The 25,743-nt window shown below is 37.0% G+C and overlaps 1 protein-coding gene across 1 annotated transcript in view; it reads right to left on the bottom strand.

The window, feature by feature from the left end:
- Positions 1-10,810, bottom strand: part of dhx57 (DEAH (Asp-Glu-Ala-Asp/His) box polypeptide 57) — a 17,900-nt gene extending 7,090 nt beyond the window's left edge. Inside the window, exons 1-13 of the mRNA XM_016273894.1 lie at positions 10,804-10,810; positions 9,921-10,305; positions 8,498-8,707; positions 6,771-7,639; positions 5,934-6,121; positions 5,499-5,620; positions 5,196-5,394; positions 4,385-4,509; positions 4,173-4,306; positions 4,023-4,077; positions 3,699-3,913; positions 3,340-3,456; positions 3,124-3,220 (exon numbers count right to left, since the gene is read on the bottom strand). Of these exons, the coding sequence (XP_016129380.1) occupies positions 3,124-3,220; positions 3,340-3,456; positions 3,699-3,913; positions 4,023-4,077; positions 4,173-4,306; positions 4,385-4,509; positions 5,196-5,394; positions 5,499-5,620; positions 5,934-6,121; positions 6,771-7,639; positions 8,498-8,707; positions 9,921-10,305; positions 10,804-10,810 (2,723 nt within the window). The remainder of the gene's footprint in view (positions 1-3,123; positions 3,221-3,339; positions 3,457-3,698; positions 3,914-4,022; positions 4,078-4,172; positions 4,307-4,384; positions 4,510-5,195; positions 5,395-5,498; positions 5,621-5,933; positions 6,122-6,770; positions 7,640-8,497; positions 8,708-9,920; positions 10,306-10,803) is intronic.
- Between the last annotated feature and the right edge of the window lie 14,933 nt (positions 10,811-25,743).

The raw sequence follows: 25,743 nt of genomic DNA, 5'->3' as shown, positions 1-25,743 counted from the left end.
GTAACTAAATCAGCATACTATCATCTCAAAAACATTGCAAGAATTAGAGGTTTTGTTTCCAGTCAAGACTTGGAAAAACTTGTTCATGCCTTTATTACCAGCAGGGTGTACTATTGTAATGGTCTCCTCACCGGCCTTCGCAAGAAGACCATTAGACAGCTGCAGCTCATCCAGAACGCTGCTGCCAGAATTCTGACTAGAACCAGAAAATCTGAGCATATCACACCAGTCCACAGGTCCTTACACTGTCTTCCAGTTATATTTAGGATTGATTTTAATGTACTTTTACTCGTTTATAAATCACTCAATGGCCTAGGACCTAAATACATAGCAGATATGTTCACTGATTATAAACCTAACAGACCACTCAGATCATTAGGATCGAGTCAGTTCACACAAAACAAGGGGAGTCTGCTTTTAGTTATTATGCCACCCGCAGTTGGAATCAGCTTCCAGAAGAGATCAGATGTGCTAAAACATTAGTCACATTTAAATGCAGACTCAAAACTCATCTGTTTAGCTGTGCATTTACTGAATGAGCACTGTGCAATGTCCGAACTGATTGCACTATATTTTATGTATAGTAATTTTCTATTCTTAACTGTTTTAAATTCCTTTTAAACCTCTTAAATCAATTTGTAAATCATTTTCAAAGTTTTAAATTCCTTGTTTTATTGTTGTGATTATTATTATTTTTTCATAAATTGTATGTAAAGCACTTTGAATTACCATTGTGTGTGAAATGTGCTATATAAATAAACTTGCCTTGCGGAGAAATAGCTGATAAAAATGTAAGAAAAATTAGAGTGCTCAAGAGACCTTTTTCATATCTGTCTTATTTGACATTCAATATCTCAGGACATAAATAAGGTAGGAGAAAAAAATCTATTTTGGTGATAGCATAAAGTATCCAAAAGTTACAGTATTTTGTAACAAAATAGGCCTTTTTGTTTAGCTCTTGACTCCCTGAAGGAATTTAAAAAACTGTTTTCTGAGAGTCATAAACAAAAATAATGACTCATAACTCCAAGACCGTAGCAAGGAGAGTCAAAATGCAGGTATCATTTGATAGATACATTTCTATATTTTTAGGGGGAAAACATCTTTGCATTTGAATATTCTCATGTTGAGAAATAGTTGATAAAATGTAAGAAAAATGTGTGTGGTAAAGGGAAATTTTTCATATTTTTATTTCAAAGAAATAAGGTAGGATACTTTTTTTTTGTTGGTAATTTTCCCCAACATGTGTGCTGTATGTGAATTACATTTTGTTATCATGAAATAATCAGAAGTTACAGCATTTTGAAACAAGGTAGCCCTTCTCTTAGCCCTTGACAGTTTTGAAATTGTTGTTTTGAATTTGAAATAATGCCTGACTCAAGTTTAGTCGAAGCCCCAAACAATTATACTTCTTTTTATTCTACTCATGAGACCTTTCAAATGACATATGACACATGACAATCCGAGCTGTATGTTTTAGATATATTAGAGTACATGGCACAAAAAACATATTTTGTAAATTATGATTTTTTATTTTAATTTAATTTATCAGCAAATAACTCGGCACTATTTTGGAGTTAATCAAAGTGGCTACATGCATTGTAAAGCTCAGATTCTAAGCTTTCAAATGATATCCGTTTTTGAAGGCAGTGGTTTGAAAAATATGATTAGTAATATTTTCGCGGAGGGGGGCGTCCCGCCCGTGATACACTTTGGTTTAGAGGGACTGCTCAGCGCTGGTTAGGAGTTGATCAATGATACCCGTTTTGTGTTATTCCATTCAGGGGTTGCTTAGTTATTTGATTATTAATTTTTTAGTGCGGGAGCTCGGGTTTAAAGGGTTAATTTCTTTCAAAAAAATGTTTTATATATGTATACAGTGGTGTGAAAAAGTGTTGGCCCCCTTCCTGATTTCTTATTTTTTTTCACTTCTAGATCTGAACAGCACATCTTCTTTAACACAGTTACATCTGTACACCACCTCTCATTGATGTAAAAGCATGTCCCGCCGCCGCGCGATTTCGCCGTTGATTCTGCGTCGCGATCTGCTCTGAACAGCTGAATGCCCGGGAGACTCAACGCGCTGTCCGGAATGGCGTCTTTCAGCCAGGTTTCCGTGAAACACAGAGCAGCAGAGTTTGAAAAATCCTTATTTGTCCGGGAGAGAAGAAGAAGTTCGTCCGTTTTGTTGGGTAGAGAGCGGAGATTTGCCAGATGGATACTTGGCAACGGCGTTCTGAATCCGTGCTGCCTGAGCTTCACAAGCGCCCCGGCTCGCTTCCCCTGTCTGCGCGTCCTGAAGCACTTGATCAGCGCCGCAGCTCCCCCGACAACAATGTCCAGCAAAACAATCAAAAACCGGTGAAATATCGGGTGGTGTGTACTTCCGAATGTCCAGCAATTCGTCTCTGGTGAAACTGATTGCAGGGATATAACTAAAGACAGGACAAACTAACAAAAACATAAAAACAACTGCGGAGTACGCCACGGAGGCAGCCATCAGCGTCGGCGCCATCTTACATCTAATAAACATCTTACATTTACAAATAAACAGTCCATTCATGCTCGAAAACCCTCCAATGTGGCTGAATTAAAACAATTCTGCAAAGAAGAGTGGGCCAAAATTCCTCCACAGCGATGTGAAAGACTCATTGCCAGTTATCGCAAACACTTGATTGCAGTTGTTGCTGCAAAGCGTGGCACAACCAGTTACTAGATTTAGGGGGCAATTACTTTTTCACGTAGGGCCAGGCAGGTTTGGACAGCTTTTTTCCCTTAATAAAATAAATAATCATTTAAAAACTGCATTTTGTATTTACTTGCATTATCTTTGTGTAATATTATGATCTGAATCTTTTAAGTGTGACAAATATGCAAAAAATTCAAAAAACAGGAAGGGGGCCAACACTTTTTCACACCACTGTATATATATGCACCAGGCTAATGAGATGACAAGTGGCACATGAGTGCTTCATTAAAATTAAAAACAATGACATGGTGCAAAAGAGTATTTTCTTTTGATTTTTAGGTGTAAAAAAATTTACTTGTAAAGACTACTTTAAGAAACTGGCAATTTACATGAACAGCACTGACTGAAAAACTGGCAGGATTACAACAATGTACCTGTTTGTTCTTCTATTATTGAACATCCTGTTAGACTGGAGCTGCTCATATAATTGCTTTATTTCAGCAAGTCCTGGTAGGAAGACCAAAACAGCACCTGTGCATTCACCAAAAAGGAAAAAGCAACAACAAAAAAAGTCATTCACTGAGTTTTTTTAACGCTTCTAAGAAGGCTGTAATTATTTGAACAGTGCAGGGGTTTATGGAGCTCTTTACCTGGTGGGTAGCTGTGCTCTCCATCAACAATCCACTCCAACAGACTCTCCACCAGGTCCATGTTGATTTTATCAAGATCCATAGCAGCCAATGTTTTCACTACAGACTTTGAGTAATCTTAACAAGAGATGCACAAAGATGTACACAGTTCAGGGTGTTTTGTCATATTACACAAAGATTATTCAATAAGCAGGATGTACTTTGTACAATCACTAAAGACAGAAATGAGCATAGACAGGCTCGCAAAAAAACAGAAAAGGAATAATAAGAAGGCCCACAAAAAACTCACAGGAAATGAAGAAAATTTTGGTAATAAATCAATAAAACATGCTAAAATGACAGAATTCAAGTGTTTTTACTGGAATATCGGACGGTAAGTTCCTCTTGACTGAGCTGCTGATCAGGGATGGAGTCTTTGACCGAATCCTTTTTCATTAAGGACGTAAATGACCAGCTACCATCATCATCAAAATCCTCAACAGGAGCCCGTCCCTTCCCAGCCGTGCCACCCTGAGCAGAGGGACGATTTTGCTTTGTGGAGCACCGATATGGACTTCCATCTTCAATTACATACCTTCACAACAAAAGAACAAACCACGCTGTGTTGTAAAGATTGTTTATCATTTATTTTTGATGAATATATAACAATCATAGATGAAGCTATATGTATTTTATGTGAATACTTGGTCTTAGCGATGGCGTCTTCAAGGAAGAACTGCTCCACTGGGAATGTACGTCCTTCAGATAGAAAAGTCCATTGAAAGAGAAATGTGTGATGGATTAAATTCTAAATTTACATCTTTAAAGGTGCACTGTTATATGGTATATCATACCTGGTATATGGATGCTGGGGCAGTTGCTGAAGTACTGTGAGAAGAGCTCGGCATTCAGGGTTGCACTCATCATAATTATTTTCAAATCCATCCTTTTTACAATCAGATCCTTCAGAACCAGCAACAGGAAGTCACTGTGAGACAGGAATCATGTGACTGTCAGACTCATGTGTGTGACTGTGTTGTAATGTGCACCTGTGCTTTCCACAGACCTCTCTTCTGTCCGTTCATGGACCTCATCCACAATCACATGTGTGATGCCACTGAGCTCAGAGTCGCCCTCTAGCCTCCGCAAAAGGACGCCGGTGGTGCAGAACATCAGCCTGGTGCTGGAGGACTGGATTCAAGAAATTATATACAGACATTAATACTTTTTTAGCAAGGATGCATTAAATTGGTTAAAAATGAGTAAGGGCGTTTATGTTGTGACAAGATTCATATTTTAAATATATCTTCTGAACTTTCCATTCATCAAAGAATCCTAAAAAAGTTTCACTGTTTCCAAAGAAAAAAAAAATAAGAAGAATAATAAGAATCATGTGACACTGAAGACAAGAGTAATGATGCTGAAAATTCAGCTTTGCATCACAGGAATAAATTATAGATGATAAAATATTAAATGAATAAATGACATTTTAAAATATATCGAAATTTGACTGTTATATTGTACATTATATATGAATATTTCACAATATTACTGTTTTTCTGTATTTTTACTGTTACTGTATCAAATAAATGCAGCCTGGGTGAGATTAAGAGACTTCTTTCAAATAAATTAAAGAGAGAGAGAGATAATATTCAATTTACAATAGCTTGTATATTGAGTATCTTGAAACTATATCTTGAAATGGCTCTAAAAAAAAGTTTATTCAATATATAGAACACCATAATTTGGACTAAACAAGTTATTGATGCCAATTGAATTAATAACATTTAATGTGAAAATAAAACAGTTACTTTAGTCAAATAATTTTCTATTGATTACGGTAAATGATAACCAAATTATGACAAAAATTGTGTTACCCTGACGGTCTCCAGACGGATCTGATAGCCTGTGGAGAGACCCAAGGCCTCTGCTCGTTCCTGGGCCACTCGGGTCGCCACAGCGATGGCAGAGATGCGCCGTGGCTGAGTGCAAATAACGTTGGCCACTCTATCCGGCCGTCCAGTCTGGAGGAAATGATCCAGGATAAACTGAGGAATCTGAGTGGTTTTCCCGCACCTGAGGTTACATTAATTCAGACATGAAGAGATGTCAATATCATTAAATTTAACCAAATAAAAAACTGGTCAACAGAATAGAAATGCAGCAGGTCACAGTCTTACCCAGTCATCCCGCTGATGACGAGAACCTGGTTCTTATCCAAACAGTCCAATATGGCCTCTCTCTTCTGCCATGCAGGCAGCTTCTGCCTCTGCTCCTGCATCGATGTATAGCGCCTCGACGACTGACAGGGAGAACACACAAATCAAACTATGAAAAATCTATTTCTATGTTCTATCACTTTCTTCTGTGTAACACAAAAGGCCGAACATTTGAACAATACCCCGACTGTTCTCTTCCATATAACAAAAGTGAATGGAAACAGGGTGCTGTCAAGCTCCAAACTGATTCAAACGTGCTCTATAATGAGGTTTGGTCACAAGACATGGGGGAACTAATAAATAAATAAATATTCAAATAAAGGTTGAAATGATATAAGGATACATATCACAATCACACACACATCCAAGCCAATAGGGGCAAGACAGGTCTGTTACCCGTTTCCTCTTGAACTCTCTGCAGAGCTTCTTGTTCTCTTGCAGTATTTGCTCAGTTTTGATCTCAATCTTCACCATCCTCTTCCTCAAGTTAACATAGCTCTCATTTTCCACTGGGATACATTGTTCTTCATCTTCATCACCATCTTCTTGTTCATCAACAATATCCTCTCTTAGGTATGAAGCATCTGATTAAACACAAATACATTGACAGAAGTTTAATTTTTGGGTGAAATATTCATTCAAATATTGTTTGAATAATAATGATGAAGTCTTAAAGGGATAGTTCACCCAAAAATGAAATTTGATGTTTATCTGCTTACCCCCAGGGCATCCAAGATGTAGGTGACTTTGTTTCTTCAGTAGAACACATATGATGATTTTTAACTCAAACCGTTGCAGTCTGTCAGTCATATAATAGAAGTGAATGGGAATCACGGCTTTGAGAGTAAAATAAACATACACAAACAAAACCAAATTAAACCCTGCGGCTCATGACGGCATACGTGTGTAAATACACGAAACGAACAATATAAATACTGTTCAGTTTCTTGTACAGACCAATCGTTTTGTGTCTTTACACATCAATGTATCGTCACGAGCCGCAGGGTTTCATTTGGTTTTGTTTGTGTATGTTTTTTTGACTCTCAAAGCCGTGATTCCCATTCACTTCCATTATAAGACTGACAGACTGCAACGGTTTGAGTTAAACATCTTCGTTTGTGTTCTACTGAAGAAACAAAGTCACCTACATCTTGGATGTCCTGGGGGTAAGCAGATAAACATCAAATTTTCATTTTTGGGTGAACTATCCCTTTAAGTCATCCAATCCCTCACCTTCCTTCTGTCTCACTCTGTGGTTTGTGCTCTTGGTGGTGTTGGTTAATTGATCTCTAGTTGCTGTATTGGTCATAATGTTGTTTTCTACAGTGTTCCTACTGCTCCGATTCCTGGCCGGAGTGACGGTGGGCGGAGCACTGTATTTGTGATGGGCAGCTGACAGCAGCTCTCTAGCAGGTCCATCCTCCTCCAGACAGGAAATGAGGGTGTAGACCACCGGCTCTCCTTCCTGCGCACCACTGAGTGCCTGACCGAACAGGTACTCTGTGACACTGAGGCATCCCGCGCCTGAGAGCGATTCATCAGTGCTACTGAAGGCCACGAGCGGAGCTTGAAAAGGATATAAACTACCTGGTTGGAAGCGAATCTCCAGCTGATAAACGGGAACTTCTGTGCTGCTAAACCCTGGCTGACTTGCCTTACAAAATTCTCTGGAAGAGCTCGATTCAGGAGTTTGGTGCTTGAACCTGCAGCGGTTTCCATACCTACAACCTGCCCCCTTCAGGTAAAACTTGCAAATCTGATTGGATCCTGACTGCTTTTTACAATTTGCAGCATCTGAAATTTTGTTCCGCCTTTCATCCAGGCACAGCAAATCAAGCTGGATTGTCCAAACACGATTACTGATACGCTCACAGTAGCGATCCCCGTAGATTGCCGTCAAAGCCAGGGCCTCTTCCTGTCGTGGAGCTACACATTCCTCCTGAGAAGGGAGGTCCGATGTTTGGGGGCTGAGGGCGCTGGAGCCGAAACGTTCTGTGAACATCTGGGATAGGAGGAGCTCTAATGTCGCTCCAACCTCACCACGTCCACTTTCTTCTCCAGCCTCCAAAGCTTGTCGACAGCGTTCACGGTCAAAGCCATACCTGCAACATAATGGGAAACACGGAGTTACTTTTACAGTATAATGAGTGAACAAACAGATTAAGTACTGTTTTAGTTTTGATAAATGGTACACCAAGTACACCTCATCTACCATCCAGGCATAAACTATCTGTGCACGTTATGCTATAATACACTGTAAACATTTTTTGTTTCTGAATTTTTACAGACAAAAGTAAAAATGCTACAGTAAAAACGTTAATTGGTTAATACGGTTATTAAAAAAACTATGAATTATCGTATCATTTACAGTGAAAAACAGTAAAATGACCCTCACAAAAGTTGCTACACATCACATATGGTCATATTTTATATAAATATGAAATATAATCATCTTTCTTATCACTTTTGCTATCTGTAATGTACATTATGCCATTTTGTGTTATATTTTCTCTTATTTATTTTTTTGCAGTTATTAGGTTACAACAAATACAGTTATTAATCAAACAGATAAAAATATTAAATTTTTCTGTAAAATACTGTCAAAGTTATGGTTACTGCACACAAAAACTATGAATTAACATATATTTTACAATAAAAAACAGTAAAAAGACATTCCCAGAAGTCCCTGCATTTTATATAAATACATTTTTAATTCTCATTTTTGTCTGTTATTTAATTTTTTACAGTTATTACCTAATAACCAATCATTATTACGTTTATTATTTATAAGAACAAAAACTTTAATTGCTTAACATTGCATAATATGTCATTTGTCTGTAAAATGCTGCCAAATGTATGGTTATTGCAAGTAAAAATTTATGAATTGCCATATAATTTAGGGTGAAAAACAAAAAAAGAGGTCCCTTTGTGACATCACATATGATTAAAAAGTTTTGTACCTGCAAAGAGCGCCCAGAGCAAACAGAGAGATCACCAGCTCTGGCTTTGTGTGCTTCTCCTCGACCGAGTCCTCCATCCAGTCATCACTCTCGGCACATTCTACTCCATCATCATGGGTTTGCCAGAACTGACCTTCCTCACGACGGTCCAGCTCATCATACTCCTCTTCCTCATCCTCCTCATCCTCACCACCTTCATAGCCAGAGCCGCTACATGACAAAAATACATTCTTAAACAATGAACAAACACCGTAAGAGTTAGAGTGCAACACAGGGGGTTAAAGGGTTAGTTCACCCAAAAATTTAAATCCTGTCATTAATTACTCACCCTCACGTCGTTCCAAACCCATAAGACCTTCGTTCATCTTCGGAACACAAATTAAAATATTTTTGATGGAATCTGAGAGCTCTCTGACCCTGCATAGACAGCAAGGATATTACCACGAACCACGATCAAGGTCCAGAAACGTAGTAAGGACATCGTTAAAATTATCCATGTGACATCAGTTGTTCAGCCTTAATTTTACGAAGCTACGAGATTACTTTTTGTGCGCAAAGAAAACAAAAATAACTAATTTATTCAACAATTTGTCTCCTCCGCGTCACCCTGTAGCGCCATTTTGGTGAGTATCACATACATAAACAACGTATGCTGTTCTGTGTCAGCGGCACCGTACGCAGATATGCTGTTTACGTTGTTTACGCTTTGATCTGAAAGTAAAAAACACATCCACATACATACGTTGTTTATGTATGTGATACTCTCCAAAATGGAGCTACAGGGTGATGCGGAGGAGACGGATACTCTCTAAAATGAGTTATTTTTGTTTTCTTTGCGCACAAAAAGTAATCTCGTAGCTTCGTAAAATTACGGTTGAACAACTGATATCACATGGATCATTTTAACGATGTCCTTACGACGTCTCTGGACCTTGATGATCGTGGTAGGATTCTTGCTGTCTATGGAGGGTCAGAGAGCTCGCGGAACGCATCAAAAGTATCTTAATTTGTGTTCCGAAGATGAACGAAGGTCTTGCAAAATCCCTATGGAGAAAATGAATAGGAAAAACAAAATATTTGCAGAACCAAGGCCACTGTTGCCTCTATAGAAACAAACTCAAGTTCGATGTCCTTACGACGTCTCTGGACCTTGATGATCGTGGTAGGATTCTTGCTGTCTATGGAGGGTCAGAGAGCTCGCGGAACGCATCAAAAGTATCTTAATTTGTGTTCCGAAGATGAACGAAGGTCTTGCAGGTTTGGAACGACACGAGGGTGAGTAATTAATGATAGGATTTTCATTTGTGGGTGAACTATCCCTTTAAGAGAAAAAAAAATCCCTATGGAGAAAATGAATAGGAAAAACTAAATATTTGCAGAACCAAGGCCACTGTTGCCTCTATAGAAACACACTCAAGTTCACCTATTTGGTGTGTGATACTCGTGGCTCTGAAGTTCCCGCAGCAGTTCTTTGACCTGCAGTTTGTTCTCTGAAGTCATGTGTATCTTCTGCAGGGGCAGCTGCACTTGCTCAGGTCTAAATCTGGATCTCATCTCCTCCTCGTCGTGTTTTCTGGCCAGTGCCTGAGATCTTCCTCTGCCGGTTCCTCCACGAGCCCCACGGACACCTCTTGAACCTCTAGATGAGGGAGGCTTGAATGACCGACTGCGACCCAAATCTAGGCTGAAATCATCCCCATCATCCCAACATCCACTAGCAGCTTTCCTGTTTCCACCTCCACCTCCTCGTCCTCCTCTTCCTCCTTGTCCTCCTCCCCCTCCTCGTCCTCCTTGTCCTCCTCTTCCTCCTCCTCCACCTCCACCTCCTCGTCCTCCTCTTCCTCCTTGTCCTCCTCCTCCTCCTTGTCCTCCTCCACCTCCTCTTCCTCCTCCTCCACCTCCACCTCCTCGTCCTCCTCCACCTCCTCTGGGTTTATTGAACCGTCCTCCACCCCGATTGGGTTTGCTTCTCCTCCTTCCACTCATTAGTTCAGCTCCTTTTTAGTGTATTTCCTTTCAATTGAAGCATACGTGTGTTAATACACTTGTACTGAAAACCATCTGCAAACAAGCTAATATAATCATTTCTTATATATATATATATATGCTTATTTATATTTAACGGCTGGCATTTTATTTGTAAGGATTATAAGCATAAATCAACCATTTAAATATAGAAACACAGCAACCAGACATGAGTTAGGACGTATTATACATAGTATAAATGTACACTATATGTTGTGAGTACAGACAGTTAAGAAAAAATACACGTTATTTGACAAAGAAAGCCAGCTCACAAATCATACCGATCATCGAGCCGATATTGAAATCAATATGAAGTCTCGCGAATCTCTTGCTGTACAGTGACAGCTACTTTTGTATCAGTAACGTTAGATTGAAATCAGCAGCAAGCAAAAGAGTTTCGACAGGAAACATGATGCATTTTTCAAAATAAAAGTCGGGCGTGGAACAAAATAAAAACTCGAGCTCTGGCGAACAGTTTTGGTTTTGTTTTGTTGTATAATTTTATTTTGTTTGCGTTTTTTAATCACAAATACTATATATTGAAACTAGCTTTAAGCTGTATCACGATAAGTCATGTTTCAAAATGACATCAAAATAAATCAATACAAAACAATAAAACATCGATAAATAGGTTCAGTGGTCTATAAAAAAAATAATTAAACCGCATAACAAATGAGCACATTTAGTGTCTTGCTTATGCTCGTTTTCAATGTCCTAGTGCTGGCAAACAAAGCGCTCCATCTGACTGCACTGTTTGTAATGGTTCAATTACATTAGATAGACAGTTTAGAACAAGCTCTCACAGAGGATGCTGAGTTCACAAAATGAACTCTTTTGGGTCCAACAAGTCATTAGTCATTCTGAGCATTCTGGGTGTTTTGTTCTCTGAACTCTTCCCAGATAGCACATGCACGTCTGCAAGATGTCTGTTAAAGATCTCTTCATCTGGAAAGCATCTGCTGTGTACAAACATCTGATAGACGTCTTTAAGATTTCAGTTTTACATACATCTTCTAAACGTCTATTTGACATCTGATAGGAAACATCCTATAGACGTATTGCAGATGAGCAAACACTCTAAAAAATACGTCTTGCAGATGTAAATGCAGACGTCAAATAGATGTCTCTGAGATGTACCTGTGCTATCAGGGTTTCTGAGTATCACACATGTTAAAAAGTGAAAATGTGCAGTTTATACCCAGAGACATTTACCCTTTAAAAAAACAACAACAACCACCCTGGACCCAACAGGGTTGAAAAAAAAAACAGCTTATTCTAGATTTAAGATAGTGGTGGGTCAGGACAAAACTCTCGTTTTGGTTGAGTTTTAAGGGTAAGTGGCCCTTCTGCTATTTGGAACACATGGATGGATGTTACCAGGTGTAAATGGAAGGAAGACAGGCTGTTAGTTTCTGTCTTCCCTAGGTGGGAAAAAAAATACTGACATATCATTTGAGATTTACTGATATAAAAAATATAATTAAACTTTATTTGGAGTACTACTTTTGCAAAAATTCACATTTATTAATATTAAGCCTAAAAGGTCTTTTAATGTCACTATTGATGAGGATTGTATGATCTTTGAATAATATCTTGTCTTTAAATGCAAGATATTTAGAGTGTACCTAGAGTATACTTACAATAGTTCCACTTCAGCACAATCAAATATACTTCAGTATATCTTTAGTTGGACCTCAACACTACTTCCACACAATTAAAGTACATTAAGCACAAAATTAGTTGTTCCAATTTAGCAAACTCTAAGTATAGCAGTTTAGTCTACCAAAAGTTCAGTTTGGTATTTTTATGAAGTATATAACATGTAAATGTATTTGTAGTGTACTTAGCATGAAATCAATGTAATTTAAGTACATTTTATTATATTTATTTTTCACTAGGGTTCAGTTGCTTGCCAGTTAAAATCAAGTTCAACTAAAACTATAAAAACATTTTTGTTACTTGAAATTTAACTTAATTTAACTAAAATAAAATATTAAAAACCATAAACTTATTTTATTGTAGCTAATAGCATTTCTCACTTTTTTTTTAAACCTGATGTAAAATAACTAAAACTGAAATAATAATAAAAAACTGACATAAAAATCGCAAAACAAAATTACCAAAACTTTAACTATAATTAAAATGAAAACCAAAAATATAAAAAAATTAAAAAAAAATACTTAAAATATGTATCTTTAAAAGAAGTGCATATGGAGCTGGTATCACAGGATCACTTATTTTTCAGCCTAGATAGTCTTAAACAAGATTCAGGAATAAATAGATGGCAAGTCTGTGTCAGGCAGCATTGTGTGGGAATGCATTGTGAATGATGATCAACAGTGAGGATAGCGGAGGTGGCGAGGGGGAGTCGAAAGACGAGGTCAAAAGTACAGGTCAGGGAAGTGCTGATTCTTGGAACGGAAGTCTTGGCTGATTTTACACACGTCAGAAAAGTAACAGAAAAGTGTGAGGAATGTCCAAAGGCCTTCAGTTGAGTTTCCTTCGTGCTATACACTGTTTCTTCTGTTTGAGTGTAGTAATTGAAGAAATGATGGATGATGAGGTAATATCTGCAGACATGCTGAGAGAAGTGGGAACTTTCGAGGGTCCAGAACTTTCTGCTGAAGATGATGAAGGATAGTTTAGGGAAGAGGAGGTGGTGAGTAGGTGGCAAATAGGGTAACAGAGCGAGGCGATACTGTCAGTCTGTGTCTGTTCTTTAAACCGGACAGCTGCTTATGTAACAACCACTAGTCAAAATGGGAAGGGAGCCATTTTCTCATACATTTAAACAAGTGGTGTAGTTTGTTATCTTTGTAGGCCTTTCTTTTCTATCTGAAGCTCCTTATTTCGAGCTATCTGTTTCGTTTTCATCCCTTGCGGATATCCTCCCTCTCTGCGTTCTTCTGTTTTTATACTGATAGAGCGTAACCTTTTGGCTTTCGTCACTTATATTTGGCCTCTTCCTGAAACACAGGCCTGAGCACTGGAGAAAGAAGGCACAGGGTGTAGGCGGCCTTATGTAATTTCTTTGTGCTGCTCAGTGAAAACAATTAGTGGATGCACATTAATTATGACTAATGTATTCTGTCAAACTTTGGATATGACTCACAGAGTGCAAAACAACACAAATAAACGGGACGTCTTGTAGTGTAATTTTTAACTAAACTATTTTATCATTACGTTTTTAGCATTGATAAGAAATGATTATTGAGCAGCAAATCAGCATATCAGAATGATTTCTGAAGGATCATGTGACACTGAAGACTGGAGTAATGATGCTGGAAATTCAGCTTTGCGTCACAGAAATAAATTACATCTTAAAATATTTTCAAACTGAAAACTCATAATTTTCAAAAATATTACTAGTTTATACTGTGTTTTTGACCAAATAAATGCAGCCTTGGTGAGCATAAGAGACTTAGATATTTAGACAGATGTATCTAATGCGTATAACGTAAAGAGGAAATTAATTGTTACATCATTGTAGGCTGACATTAATTAAAAGCCCTATGCTCCAATGTGCTTCGCCCCTCCACGCCATCATTATAAGTACCAATTAAATTACTGACGCCCTGCATGTTTCAAACTGGAAAACTCTCATTGAGGATGAGCACAGAGTCGCCCACAGACTGCTGGGTTTTCTGGGACACTAAGCACTGCGGGTCTGGGACAGGGTGGCCGAGGTGACGAGGTGATGCTGGGGGGACATAAGGCAATCCCACAAGCCCTGTGAAACACAGCAGGAGATGTAGCACTACCGTTTACACCATGAAGAGTTAAGCACCCCGCTGACTGCACACAGAAGAGGATCAAGGCCCTCCTTTCTGATTGGCTGTTACCATGTGTTCACGCAGCTGAGAGATGTTGACTGTAAAAAAAAAGTCACTCTTGCTCATGTCAAAGTCCTGCTAATTTAAACATTTTATTGACAAAAAGAAGGTCAAGTTTGCTTAAAATGGAGAGAAATTGCATTGGAGCATAAACTCGTAAATGAAAACGTGGAGTATTTAGTTGTTTTTGCATGTGATTTAAGGTTGGAATATGCTACATGACTTTTGCCCAGATTTTTGTCCCAATTTACAGTCTGGATGAGTTGATGCTAGTCAGAGCCAGTCTGCAGATTTGGGGCAGTTGGAGTTGACCGTTTTTGCAGAAAATTGCATGTATGAAGGGCACAGATATTTTTAGGGTTTCCAGATGATTTTTTTATCTTCAGACTGTGACTCCATCCAGATATAAAACATGTTAGAGCGCGATTTTAGAACACATATTGTTTTCATTTGTCATGTGTATTCTAGCAACATGTTTCTGCGTGAATTTGTTGTGTTCGTGAAGTCTGGTAGTAGTGTGTGACCTTTTTACAATATGTAATATAAGTCTCAGCTCAAAATACCCCATATCATTTTGAAAATGTGAAAAATCATTTGAAAAAATATTTTGAGTGGAAGCAGAAAGCAGTTTTTGTGCATGTCTCTTTAATGAGCTGTTGCTCCCCGCCCCCTTTTCCAGAATAGGGTTGTGCCTTTACAGCTCATTCCTCAGATGCTCTGCTAAAAAACGTGTTTGATTTTGATTATCATGTATATTGCGCTGAAATCATGTGTTTTAATCCATAATTAAACTTCTGATATAAGCGCAATGTTAACGTTTGTATTGGGTGTGCCCTCACACTGCTCATGTCATGTGACCTGTCTTCCAAAAAAGGACATATGTAAATAAAGGCAGTTCTGGTTCATCATAATACCGAATAGTGAGCATGTTTTTTCCTCCGTATAATTAAATATAATTTACCGGTTATCATATGCAAAAATGGCTGCGCCAACACACACACACATCTAAAGCACGTGCACAGAAAGTGGTTGTCACATGGCATGTGAGTGCTAAACTAAGTTCTCTTTCATGACTTATTGTGCTTAAACAGTCAAATGCAAACAAGTTTGTTAAACACACGAGTTACAAAAACAGTCGGTAATGTCTGTGAAGGTAAACAGCTGGAAAACTGTGTTCTGTGCTCATCTGTGCAGCCAAAGACAGAACAGTTAGAACGCTTTGTTTGAACTTTCGCCATGGCGTACCATTAAACTGGTACACCGTTGTCACTTCCAAAATCACAATGGCGGCGCAGTGGGTGCAAACGTGCAGATTAAGGGGCGGTAATATTATAATAAGATCCCCTTTCTACATCACAGGCCAGGGGGAGCAAAATCTGACACGCTAATTTTTTCACAAGCTTGCAGAGAAAGGCTTACCCCCAAAGAAATGCACCGGGACCCGATTATAGCACTTAATGACAGAAAAAGATTTTCATGATATGTCACCTTTAAAAGGTGTGTAGTGTGTTCCACCTAAATGCAATTCCATTCCATCACTATTCATGAGCAAACAGAATCAAGTAAATCATGCAGTTTCACTGAAGCAAAGCTTCACTATTTACTTAACTTTTTTTTATTTACTACACTATTTACTTACAGCATTGCTGTTTTCAAAGTTGTTCTAAATAAAAAGAGAAAAGCATTAACCTTATCAAATTCATTGCTATAATTTGATGGTCACTTTTTTGTTGTTGCAATAAATCTATGCAACTGGTATGTGCAAATCAAGGTGATTTATAATACCTGAAGAAAGTTATCCATTAGCATGCCATTAATCTCAATGGCAGCTGGTTGGCTGGACCACAGAAGTACACGATTTTAACATTTGCCTATCAGCTAAACCACATGTGACTCTTATTGGAGCCACTACTAAATAACATAATGCTGGATTGGCTAATGGCTTCACAAGAGCATGCACACACAGCCCCAAACCCTTCACTAGTGACTATCCCAAACTATGACCTCTACAGCAGCAGACAGTGACAAGTATAAATATTTTTCATGTTTTCAAGAGCTTTTTACAGGTAAAAACATCAGCTAAAATAAAATGCATTATTTATAATGCTGGTTGAATGTAGCGTTTATTTTTCGTAGCTACCATCACCACATCAAAGGGAATATATTGGTCAGGGCATTGTTAGTGCATTATGCAAACACATTAAAACACTCCTTCTCCATGGCTTCAGTCTGTTTGCAACATAAAAGCAGCCAATCTAGATTTTTGAAATCTTTATAACGCATTTTGGCCAGGCTACTCAGAGTGCATATGCTAGTGCAGGAACTATTAACACAATTGTGATTGCAGCAATTCTTTCACCGCCACATCCAGTCATCTGACAGAGTGTTCTGAACGCTGGTAGAACAGGGCAGATGGTAAGGACAAGTGGAACTAGGTACAGCGCTCTATAAAAATCCAAACCCATTACACTGCATTGCAAATGAGCACAGGGAATTCAGCGTCTTGCTTAAGCTAATTATCAGTGTCTCAACATGCTGGCAAACACCGCTAACATCGCTCCAGCTGACTGCACCATTTGTAATGGTCCAATTACACAAGATAGACAGCTAGGTAAAAGCTCAGTCAGAGAGGAGAGGGTGTTGAGTTCACAAAAATGAAGACTTAACGCTTGTCATTTGACATTTCTGAGTATTTTGAGGTATTCTGACCTTCTGTTATCAAACGGGTTTCAACACACTCTAAGAAAAGTCCATAAAAATACAGCCCAGTGTACTGTTTTAACATGAAGGAATTGCCTGTATTACCCAAATGTTGAATGACGCATTGCATTATGTAGTGTTTTAGGGTTGAAAGAAATGTCTGTAAATTTACGGGAACATGGGTAATTTTCTGCCTTGACGTTATCCGTTTTTTTTTGGATTTCTTACTTACGTTGTGTCTGATATTGTGTGGATAAACAGATAGACGCACACCCAAACTCATGCCATTGGTTGAGCCAGTGTGTCCAGAGGTTTAAACAATTAGACTTTTAATTTGCTGTGTTATTCATTTTCGATATTTGAAATACTCATTTTAAGAAATTTAAGATTTAAAGTTAGAAAATTTTCTATTTTAAACTTGCGTTGAAAAATGTCCCATTTTTCCCCCAGCTATAATGATGCCCTATTTACATACTGAATTTTGATTTGCCCCACCCCCAAACTCATGCTATTGGTTGAGCCAATGTAACTGGATGTTTATATGACTGAAAGCATCAAAAGGATATCAAAAGGACATAGAAACATATAAACCTGAAATAAATAAAATTATCGTAAAAGTTGTCCATATCACTCATATGCTATATTCCAAATCATAATAATGACTGACATTTAAAGGGATAGTTCACCCAAAAATTCTCATTAATTACTCACCCTCATGTTATGACCCCAGAAAGGTAGCAAGGACGTCGTTAAAATAATCCATGTGACATCAGTTTTTCAACTGTAATGTTATGAAGCTATGAGAATACTTTATTTTGTGCACAAAGAAAACAAAAATAATGACTTTATTCAACAATTTCTTCTCTTCCATGTGAGTCCTCAACGCGCATCCACGATAGTACCACGACATGCGCGTGGTGCTGCTGACGTGGAAGCCGGCATTACTAAATTGTTGAATAAAGTCATTATTCAACAATTGGTTCAAGTGGTTCAATAAGGTCGAACCACTAATGTCACATGCACTACTTTAACAATGTCCTTACCACCTTTTTGGGCCTTGAACGTAGTAGTTGCGGTCTATGTAGCATCAGAAAGCTCTCGGATTTCATCAAAAATATCTTAATTTGTGTTCTGTAGATGATCGAAAGTCTTACGGGTTTGGAACGACATGAGGGTGTGTAATTATTGACAGAATTTTCATTTTTGGGTGAACTATCCCTTGAAGTCATTATTATTCACTGGTAATCATAACGGATCAGTTCAAATCATTCAGACCAATGTTATGAAGTGGATCAACGATTAATTGAAAAGAAAACAATTCATTCATAAATCAGTACTTCTATCATGAACATATAGTTAGAGATTGATACTGATGAACATTTTGGTTCTGTTGAACTGTTATGGTGTTTTTTGTCATTCACTTTCTGTATATTGAAAAGAGTGACCAGGGCTTTCTTTGAAAATTCCCATTTGATATCCCAGAGAAGACTGAAACAGCATGAAGGTATTATTAAATACATCAAAGCTATGATGCTACGAACCATGCTTTGCGTAATTGTGAAGTCCACTAAGGTGAATTGACTGGAAATTTGTCCGTGGTTGGGTGTGTGCGTGCGGAAATGACCTTTAATATTTTTAAAAGGCTTGTTTCTCAGCCAATTGTGCGATACTAATGGTAGCCACTGTTGGAAAGAAAGAGGAAGTCCCATGGCCTGAATTGGCAGACCCTCCTATTTTCCTGCACTTTGTTTTCTCATGCGCTATAAGGATCAGAAATCTCTGAATCAACTGATCCAAAAATGAAATCTTTGTAGTTGGGGAAAAAGTGGAAGTCTGGCTTTCGTAAGGAGTCTGGTCCTGTGTCTATGGGAAGGAAGAGACACACAAAGCCTCCAGGAGGGGATTGTTATGGTTGAGATGCATGCGTTTGCCGCTGAGGAGGGTGAAGTTTGGGCTCACGTCTGCGCTCTAAACAGTGGCACTGCCGAAACGCATCACTGGAAAAAATGACCCTGGGGAAGACGCAGAGGAAGAGAAGTCTCTCGTCGCTAAGCTGTTTTGCTTGTTTTCTATAATTTCCCCTAGTGTTTTTGTTTTTGCCTGTGATTGCTTCCAGAATAAATAATGATTAAGCATGGGCTCGCTCTCATTACTGTGTTTGTCCTTCAACTGTAGCCAGTGTCCAGATAATAGCCTTCACAAAGCCTGACCTGCACTGTTTGTCCCGAAAACAAGAAATCAATCTCACACTCACCAAATGTATTTACTAGGGCTGGGTTTTGACACAAATTCACGATTCAATTCAATTCTCATTCATAAGCTTGCGATTCGATTCAATGTCAATTATTTTGGATACATACTGTATCAGGTACAGTACATGCCAAATTTTCTCAAGAAAAAAAAATCTCTCAACTAATGCTGTAAAATATACATGAGAGTCAGTTGGTACTACATTACTATAATATTGAAGGTTAAAATTGATTGATTTGTTAAAATTACACTTGATGAAGTTTTTAAAATAATAAAGTTACAATTACATAATAATATTTCTACTTCAATTAATTTGTTTGAAATATAAACATAATGGTGGCTGTCATAAAAACTTGATGGATTTATTCAAACATAAATTAAACATTGAAGAACAGTCAAATTTATAATGAATATGTTATATGGTGCATATACAGTATTTAGCAAAATGCCCCTCTCTATAGTTTATTTTCCTATCTGACTAATGAGTTTATGGTCACCGAATATGTTTTTCTGAGGTAAATGTGACGTTACATGACATTGTTTGTTTACAAGCCGTTATATTAACGTCTTTGCGCGGCTGAAACACAGATTGAATCAGAATCAGAATCAGAATCAGAATGAGCTTTATTGCCAGGTATGTTTACACATACGAGGAATTTGTTTTCGTGACAGAAGCTTCCACAGTGTAACAGAATGACAGTGACAGAACAAAAAACACAGATAATAAAAATGAAAATAGAACAAGTAAATAAGGAATAAAAATATATAAATTGACAATTGTGTGTGCAGGTATATTACAATAGACAGTTTTTTTTGTATGTACAGGTACTGATTATTATGTGCAAATTTGAGGTGTAGGCTGAGTATGAGTGTTAGATAAATAAGTGTATGAGTGAATAAATAGTGTGTGTTGTTACAGTCTCTGTGAGCTCGTCCAGATCGGTGGCAGCAGCTTCAAACACACTCCAATCAGTGAGGTCAAAACAAGCTTGTAAATCCTGCTCTGCTTCATTAGTCCATCTTTTGAGCGATTACATGAGACCGGATACGGCTTGTAAAGGTAGTAGTGCGAGAGTCAATGAAATTGGAAGTTCATGGACCGGATTCGTGACAGTAATAACATGGTAATTTTTTTCTAAAGATACACTACAGACCAAAAGTGTGGAATAACAATTTTTTAATGTTTTTCAAAAATAAGTATTTTATGCCCACCAAGGCTGCATTTATTTGATGCAGTAAAAACAGTAATATTGTGCAATGTTTTTACGATTTAAAATGCCTGGTTTCTATTTTAATATATTTCAAAATGTAATTTATTCTTGTGATGGCAAAACTGAATTATCAGCATCAGAAATCATTCTCATATGATGATTTGCTGCTCAAGAAACAATGTCAGATTTGCAATTGCATGAATAAATTATATTTTAAAAGCATTTAACGTAGAAAACAGATTTTAAATTGTAGTAATATTTCACAATATTAATATTATAAGTAGAAGAAAAAATGGTCAGGCTACTGTATTTTTAATAAATAAATGCAATCTTGGTGAGCATAAGAGACCTATTTCAAAAACATTTAAACATCTTAATTATAGCAAACATTTGACCTGAAGTGTGCATTTAATTTGGGTTTACTCTGATAGGAGCCTGATTATTAACTAATAGATATTTTAATAATTTAACAAGATTCCATTCAAACTTGAAGTAGACCATTTAAGCCTTTGCTGTGTCTGTTTTGGATTTTTGGTAAACATTTACAAATTTTGTAAAAATGTATATTTTAAAGATTTTTTTAAATACTTTATACATTGAATAATATTCTCTAGAATTCTGCCCACCAGCAATGATGCCATTTGCATACTGAATTATTTTTGCTTGAATCTATTTGCACATTGTGAATGGTCTTTTCTCCCTTTTTTTATATCTTTTTAACCATACAACCTCATTTACATTTCAAAGATGTTTTCATAATGTGCGTTAATTCACATACACAGAAAACAAAGCACATATTGAGAGTCTTGACATTTCATTTATGCAAAACCAAAGTCTATAATATAAGCTTCTCCCAAATTTGAACACTATTTCCTTTGCTGCTTTGCAAACAATATTATATCCTTCAAAAATATTGCAAATCTAGTTTCAAAAACTTTTTTGGGGGATAAATAGCAAAAGACCACACACTGATGTTTGAGACTGTGAAATCAAAGGGACAGCTCTCTGCACGTGTATTCTGGATCGATGGACATTAAGCGAGGTGTTGTTAATGGATTGCCATAATAGACATTTCAGGTTGACTTCTTTCTGCCACATTTTGTGTTTGCCAATACATAGCCTCAGATGCAGTACCTGTGCAAAGACAGGAAGCTGCGTGAGGCCGTGTCCATTTGTCTGTGGAAGATGGAGAGCGAGGAAGGGATGTGCGTCATATTCCAAACAGAAATAACAAGGACAATAACAAATAAATGAGAGAGGTTTGGCTAGGCGAACGTCCAGCAAACATCTCAGTACAGAAGTGACTCCACAGGCGGCGAAGGAGGATGACATTCAGTGTTTTTGTGTGCCTGATAACATTTGTGAGTTAGCCGGGGACACAGACTGGTTTGGCACTAGCCTTCCAACCTGTTTTGGCATCCCGCAGTGGTTGACAGGATCATTATTGATGGTTACTGTTACAAAACTTGTGCATCTTTAGCTCTCTAATCTGCATTTTCTGTCTGCGGTTTTTACAAATTATCCGTCATGCCCTTTGGCTTCAACCCTGCCTCTTTTGGATGTAATGGCCGAGAGGGACAGAATTTGCTAATGGAAAGTTCCTTTAATTAGCATGTCTGTACTGGCAAACGTCCTGGGGCAGTTAGGACATTTTCCTGGGCTTGTGGGGACATTTAGAACAGGCCTGTCTGTTTCACCCCCCTGCATTTCAGGGTCCAAGAGTTACGCGGTTTGCCTAGTTTTCCCAACTCCATTTGAAGCACAGTCTCTCCATCCACTCAGCACTTTAGTAAAACGTGTCTGACATTCTCTGTCAGTTACCTTAATAGCTGTATGTTGTGTGGTTTCTGAGAAGAGAGGAGGTGTCATTATTTTAAAAATTGAACAAGTTTAGCCATGACATGCCATTGAGATGACAGAAATAACATACTGCCGCTCCGACAGAGCCGAACGCACACAGCTTAATGGTGATTGATGGCGTATTTGTTGTTAGAATAGCTGAGCTGCAGATTTGTTTCGAAGCCAGAGGCCCTTTATTGAAAGGACTGAAGGGTTTTATACAGGTTTCTACTTCATTAACACATGTGTACATGTTATAGTTGGCTGACAGTTGAGGCTTTTTTAAAAGATGGTTTAGGAAATGGATGCTTCTGACATTAAATTCGAAACGAGATGAGACCATAGCCTGTATAAAAACATGGACGTAGTGTCCGTTAGAAGCCTGTATTAGACAAGAATGGGACAACATTCCTATTCCTAAACTTGAGCAACTTGTCTCCTCAGTCCCCAGACGTTTGCAGACTGTTATAAAAAGAAGAGGGGATGCCACACAGTGGTAAACATGGCCTTGTCCCAACTTTTTTGAGATGTGTTGATGCCATGAAATTTAAAATCAACTTATTTTTCCCTTAAAATGATACATTTTCTTTGTTTAAACATTTGATATGTCATCTATGTTGTATTCTGAATAAAATATTGAAATTTGAAACTTCCACATCGTTGCATTCTGTTTTTATTCACAATTTGTACAGTGTCCCAACTTTTTTGGAATCGGGTTTGTAATTTAAACGGATGAGTTATAAAAAAATTTACCCCCAGTTGTCATCAAGGGCAAAATTAACTATATAGACCAAAATAATTTTTTGAACCAGGCTGTAAACATGTTTTTTTCTGCTGTAAAGTTGGGCATTTTAACATGGGGAGTCTATGGGATTGACTCCCTTTTGCAGCCAGCCTCTAGCGGCCAGTTGACGAATTACAGTTTAAATCACTTCCGTGTTGGCTTCACGAGAGAGAGCGGGAGGTTGCCGCTTGGTTGTTATTGTCAACTAAAACTAAAGCAATTAAAAGTGTTTTCATTCATTGAAATAAAGAAACAAAATGGTGAAAAACTTAAGGAAAAACAAAAATGAGAAAAAAAAGCTGAATAGAAATAATAAAAACAACAAACACATAAAATTATTAAAACAAACTAAAATCAAAATGAAAATATCCAAATAAAATAATTCTAAATATGAATAAATACTATAATAGTATATAAATATCACTAAAATAACACTGATTAAAAGTATTTTTAAAAAGTTGATACCCAAGTTGCTACAGTGTCTGGGGACTGCAAACAGTTTACAAACTATATTACTGTTTGTTGCTTATTAATAATAATACATTTATCTATTGAACATTAGTATCTTACACACTAAAACATTTAACTATGACGTACTAAATTTTTTTGGTGAAATAATTTTAAACAAATTTAAAAAATAATAAATAAATTTTAAAGCTTTAAAAAAATCTATGAAATATAGCTTATGAATGGAGTAAATGCAAGTAAAAATTGTAATTAGATAATACATTAATAACTACATTTAGTACCATGAATAATAAACCTGAGTAGACCCAATGAGTACGAAAACTACACACACACACACATATATATATACAGTGGGTACGGAAAGTATTCAGACCCCCTTAAATTTTTCACTCTTTGTTATATTGCAGCCATTTGCTAAAATCATTTAAGTTATTTTTTTTTTCCTCATTAATGTACACACTTTTAATAAATCTGCAAAAATGTCAACAATTCTGTGTTTTTCTGTCAATATGGGGTGCTGTGTGTACATTAATGAGGGAAAAAAATGAACTTAAATGATTTTAGCAAATGGCTGCAATATAACAAAGAGTGAAAAATTTAAGGGGGTCTGAATACTTTCCGTACCCACTGTATATATATATATTAGTGCTGTCAAACGATTAATCACATCCAAAATAATTTACATATGTGTGTGTACTGTGTATATTTATCATGTATATGCATGTATATATTTAAGAAAAATAAGTTGTTTATATTTCAAATTTATTTATAATATAAATTATATGAATATAACTATATACATGTAAATATGTTTGAAATATATACTGTATCTGTGTGTATTTATATATACATAATAAATATACACCGTACACACACATATTATGTAAACAAACGCTTTTATTTTGGATGCGATTAATCGTTTGACAGCACTAACATATATATATATATACTGTATATATATATATAGAAATTATGTAGTTATTAATAAATACTATATATATATATATAAAATAAAAATTACCAAAGCACATGAAACGAGCTTAACCATATTGCTACTCTTTTAAATATATATAAAAAAGCAGTTTAACCACTGATCATTAGTAGCTTACATTCTAAAAACTTCACCTTTTTTTTGGTTTAAAATTAAAAATGAGCAAATTTTAAAGCTGTGAAATCAATGAAATGCAGTAGGCCCTATACCTTATGAACGGAGTAAATACAAGTAAAACATGTAATTGGATCAGTTTTATGCCTTCTGCCTAAGAACACGGTAAAATCACAGTAAAACATGGCTAATACTATCGCTAATACTGTTTTCACTTTACAAAAACAGACCAACATGTGAGTAATACAGGTGTTTTGTACATTTGCTATGGCAATGATGTACAAATGGTATCAGTCGGTAATACCATGGTACTCCAAGGCAGGGTCTTTCCATAGTACAGGGGTCACCAAACTTGGTCCTGGAGGGCCAGTGTCCTGCAGATTTTAGCTCCAACCCTAATTAAACACACTTGACGCAGCTAATCAAGGTCTTACTCGGTAGAATTGAAACTTTCAGGCAAACTCTGCAGGACACGGCCCTCCAGGACCGAGTTTGGTGACCCCTGTACTATGGAAAGACCCTGCCTTGGAGTACCATGTATTACCAACTGATACCATTACTGTACCATGGTACCGGCACTGTACTTTTATGTAAGGTTGAAGAGATAGCACAAGTGATGAATGAAAACAAAGAAACAATCAACATAAGATTGATAAGCTTTAATATGATATCAGTGCAGAGATACAACTTATTGGGTCAAATTTCCCATACAGTAATGTCAACAATAATCATAATAACAGTATCATAATAATGTCAATATACATTTAGCATATTAAAATAAGCACGTACTTGCTTTATTTATTTGATAAAAAACTGCCTATTTTATGCATTTATCTAATGTTGTCTTTAAAGTTGAAGAAAACCACAAAACCAATGGCGCACATAAGGGCAGTGTTATCTGAAATTCAGTGGCTTCAGGGGGCTCGGTCTAGTGAATGACCTTCATAGTAGTAGATATTATACAGACATACATGTACCAGCACTTTCTGCACATTCAAATGCACAACTCTCACGGTAACATCTTCATATGG

Source organism: Sinocyclocheilus grahami, unplaced genomic scaffold (assembly GCF_001515645.1).
Source record: "Sinocyclocheilus grahami isolate Dianchi unplaced genomic scaffold, SAMN03320097.WGS_v1.1 scaffold82.1, whole genome shotgun sequence".
In the NCBI taxonomy this organism is placed as follows: Eukaryota; Metazoa; Chordata; class Actinopteri; order Cypriniformes; family Cyprinidae; genus Sinocyclocheilus; species Sinocyclocheilus grahami.
The sequence above is the reverse complement of the archived record's forward strand: the minus strand, read 5'-3'. Positions and strand labels throughout refer to the sequence as shown.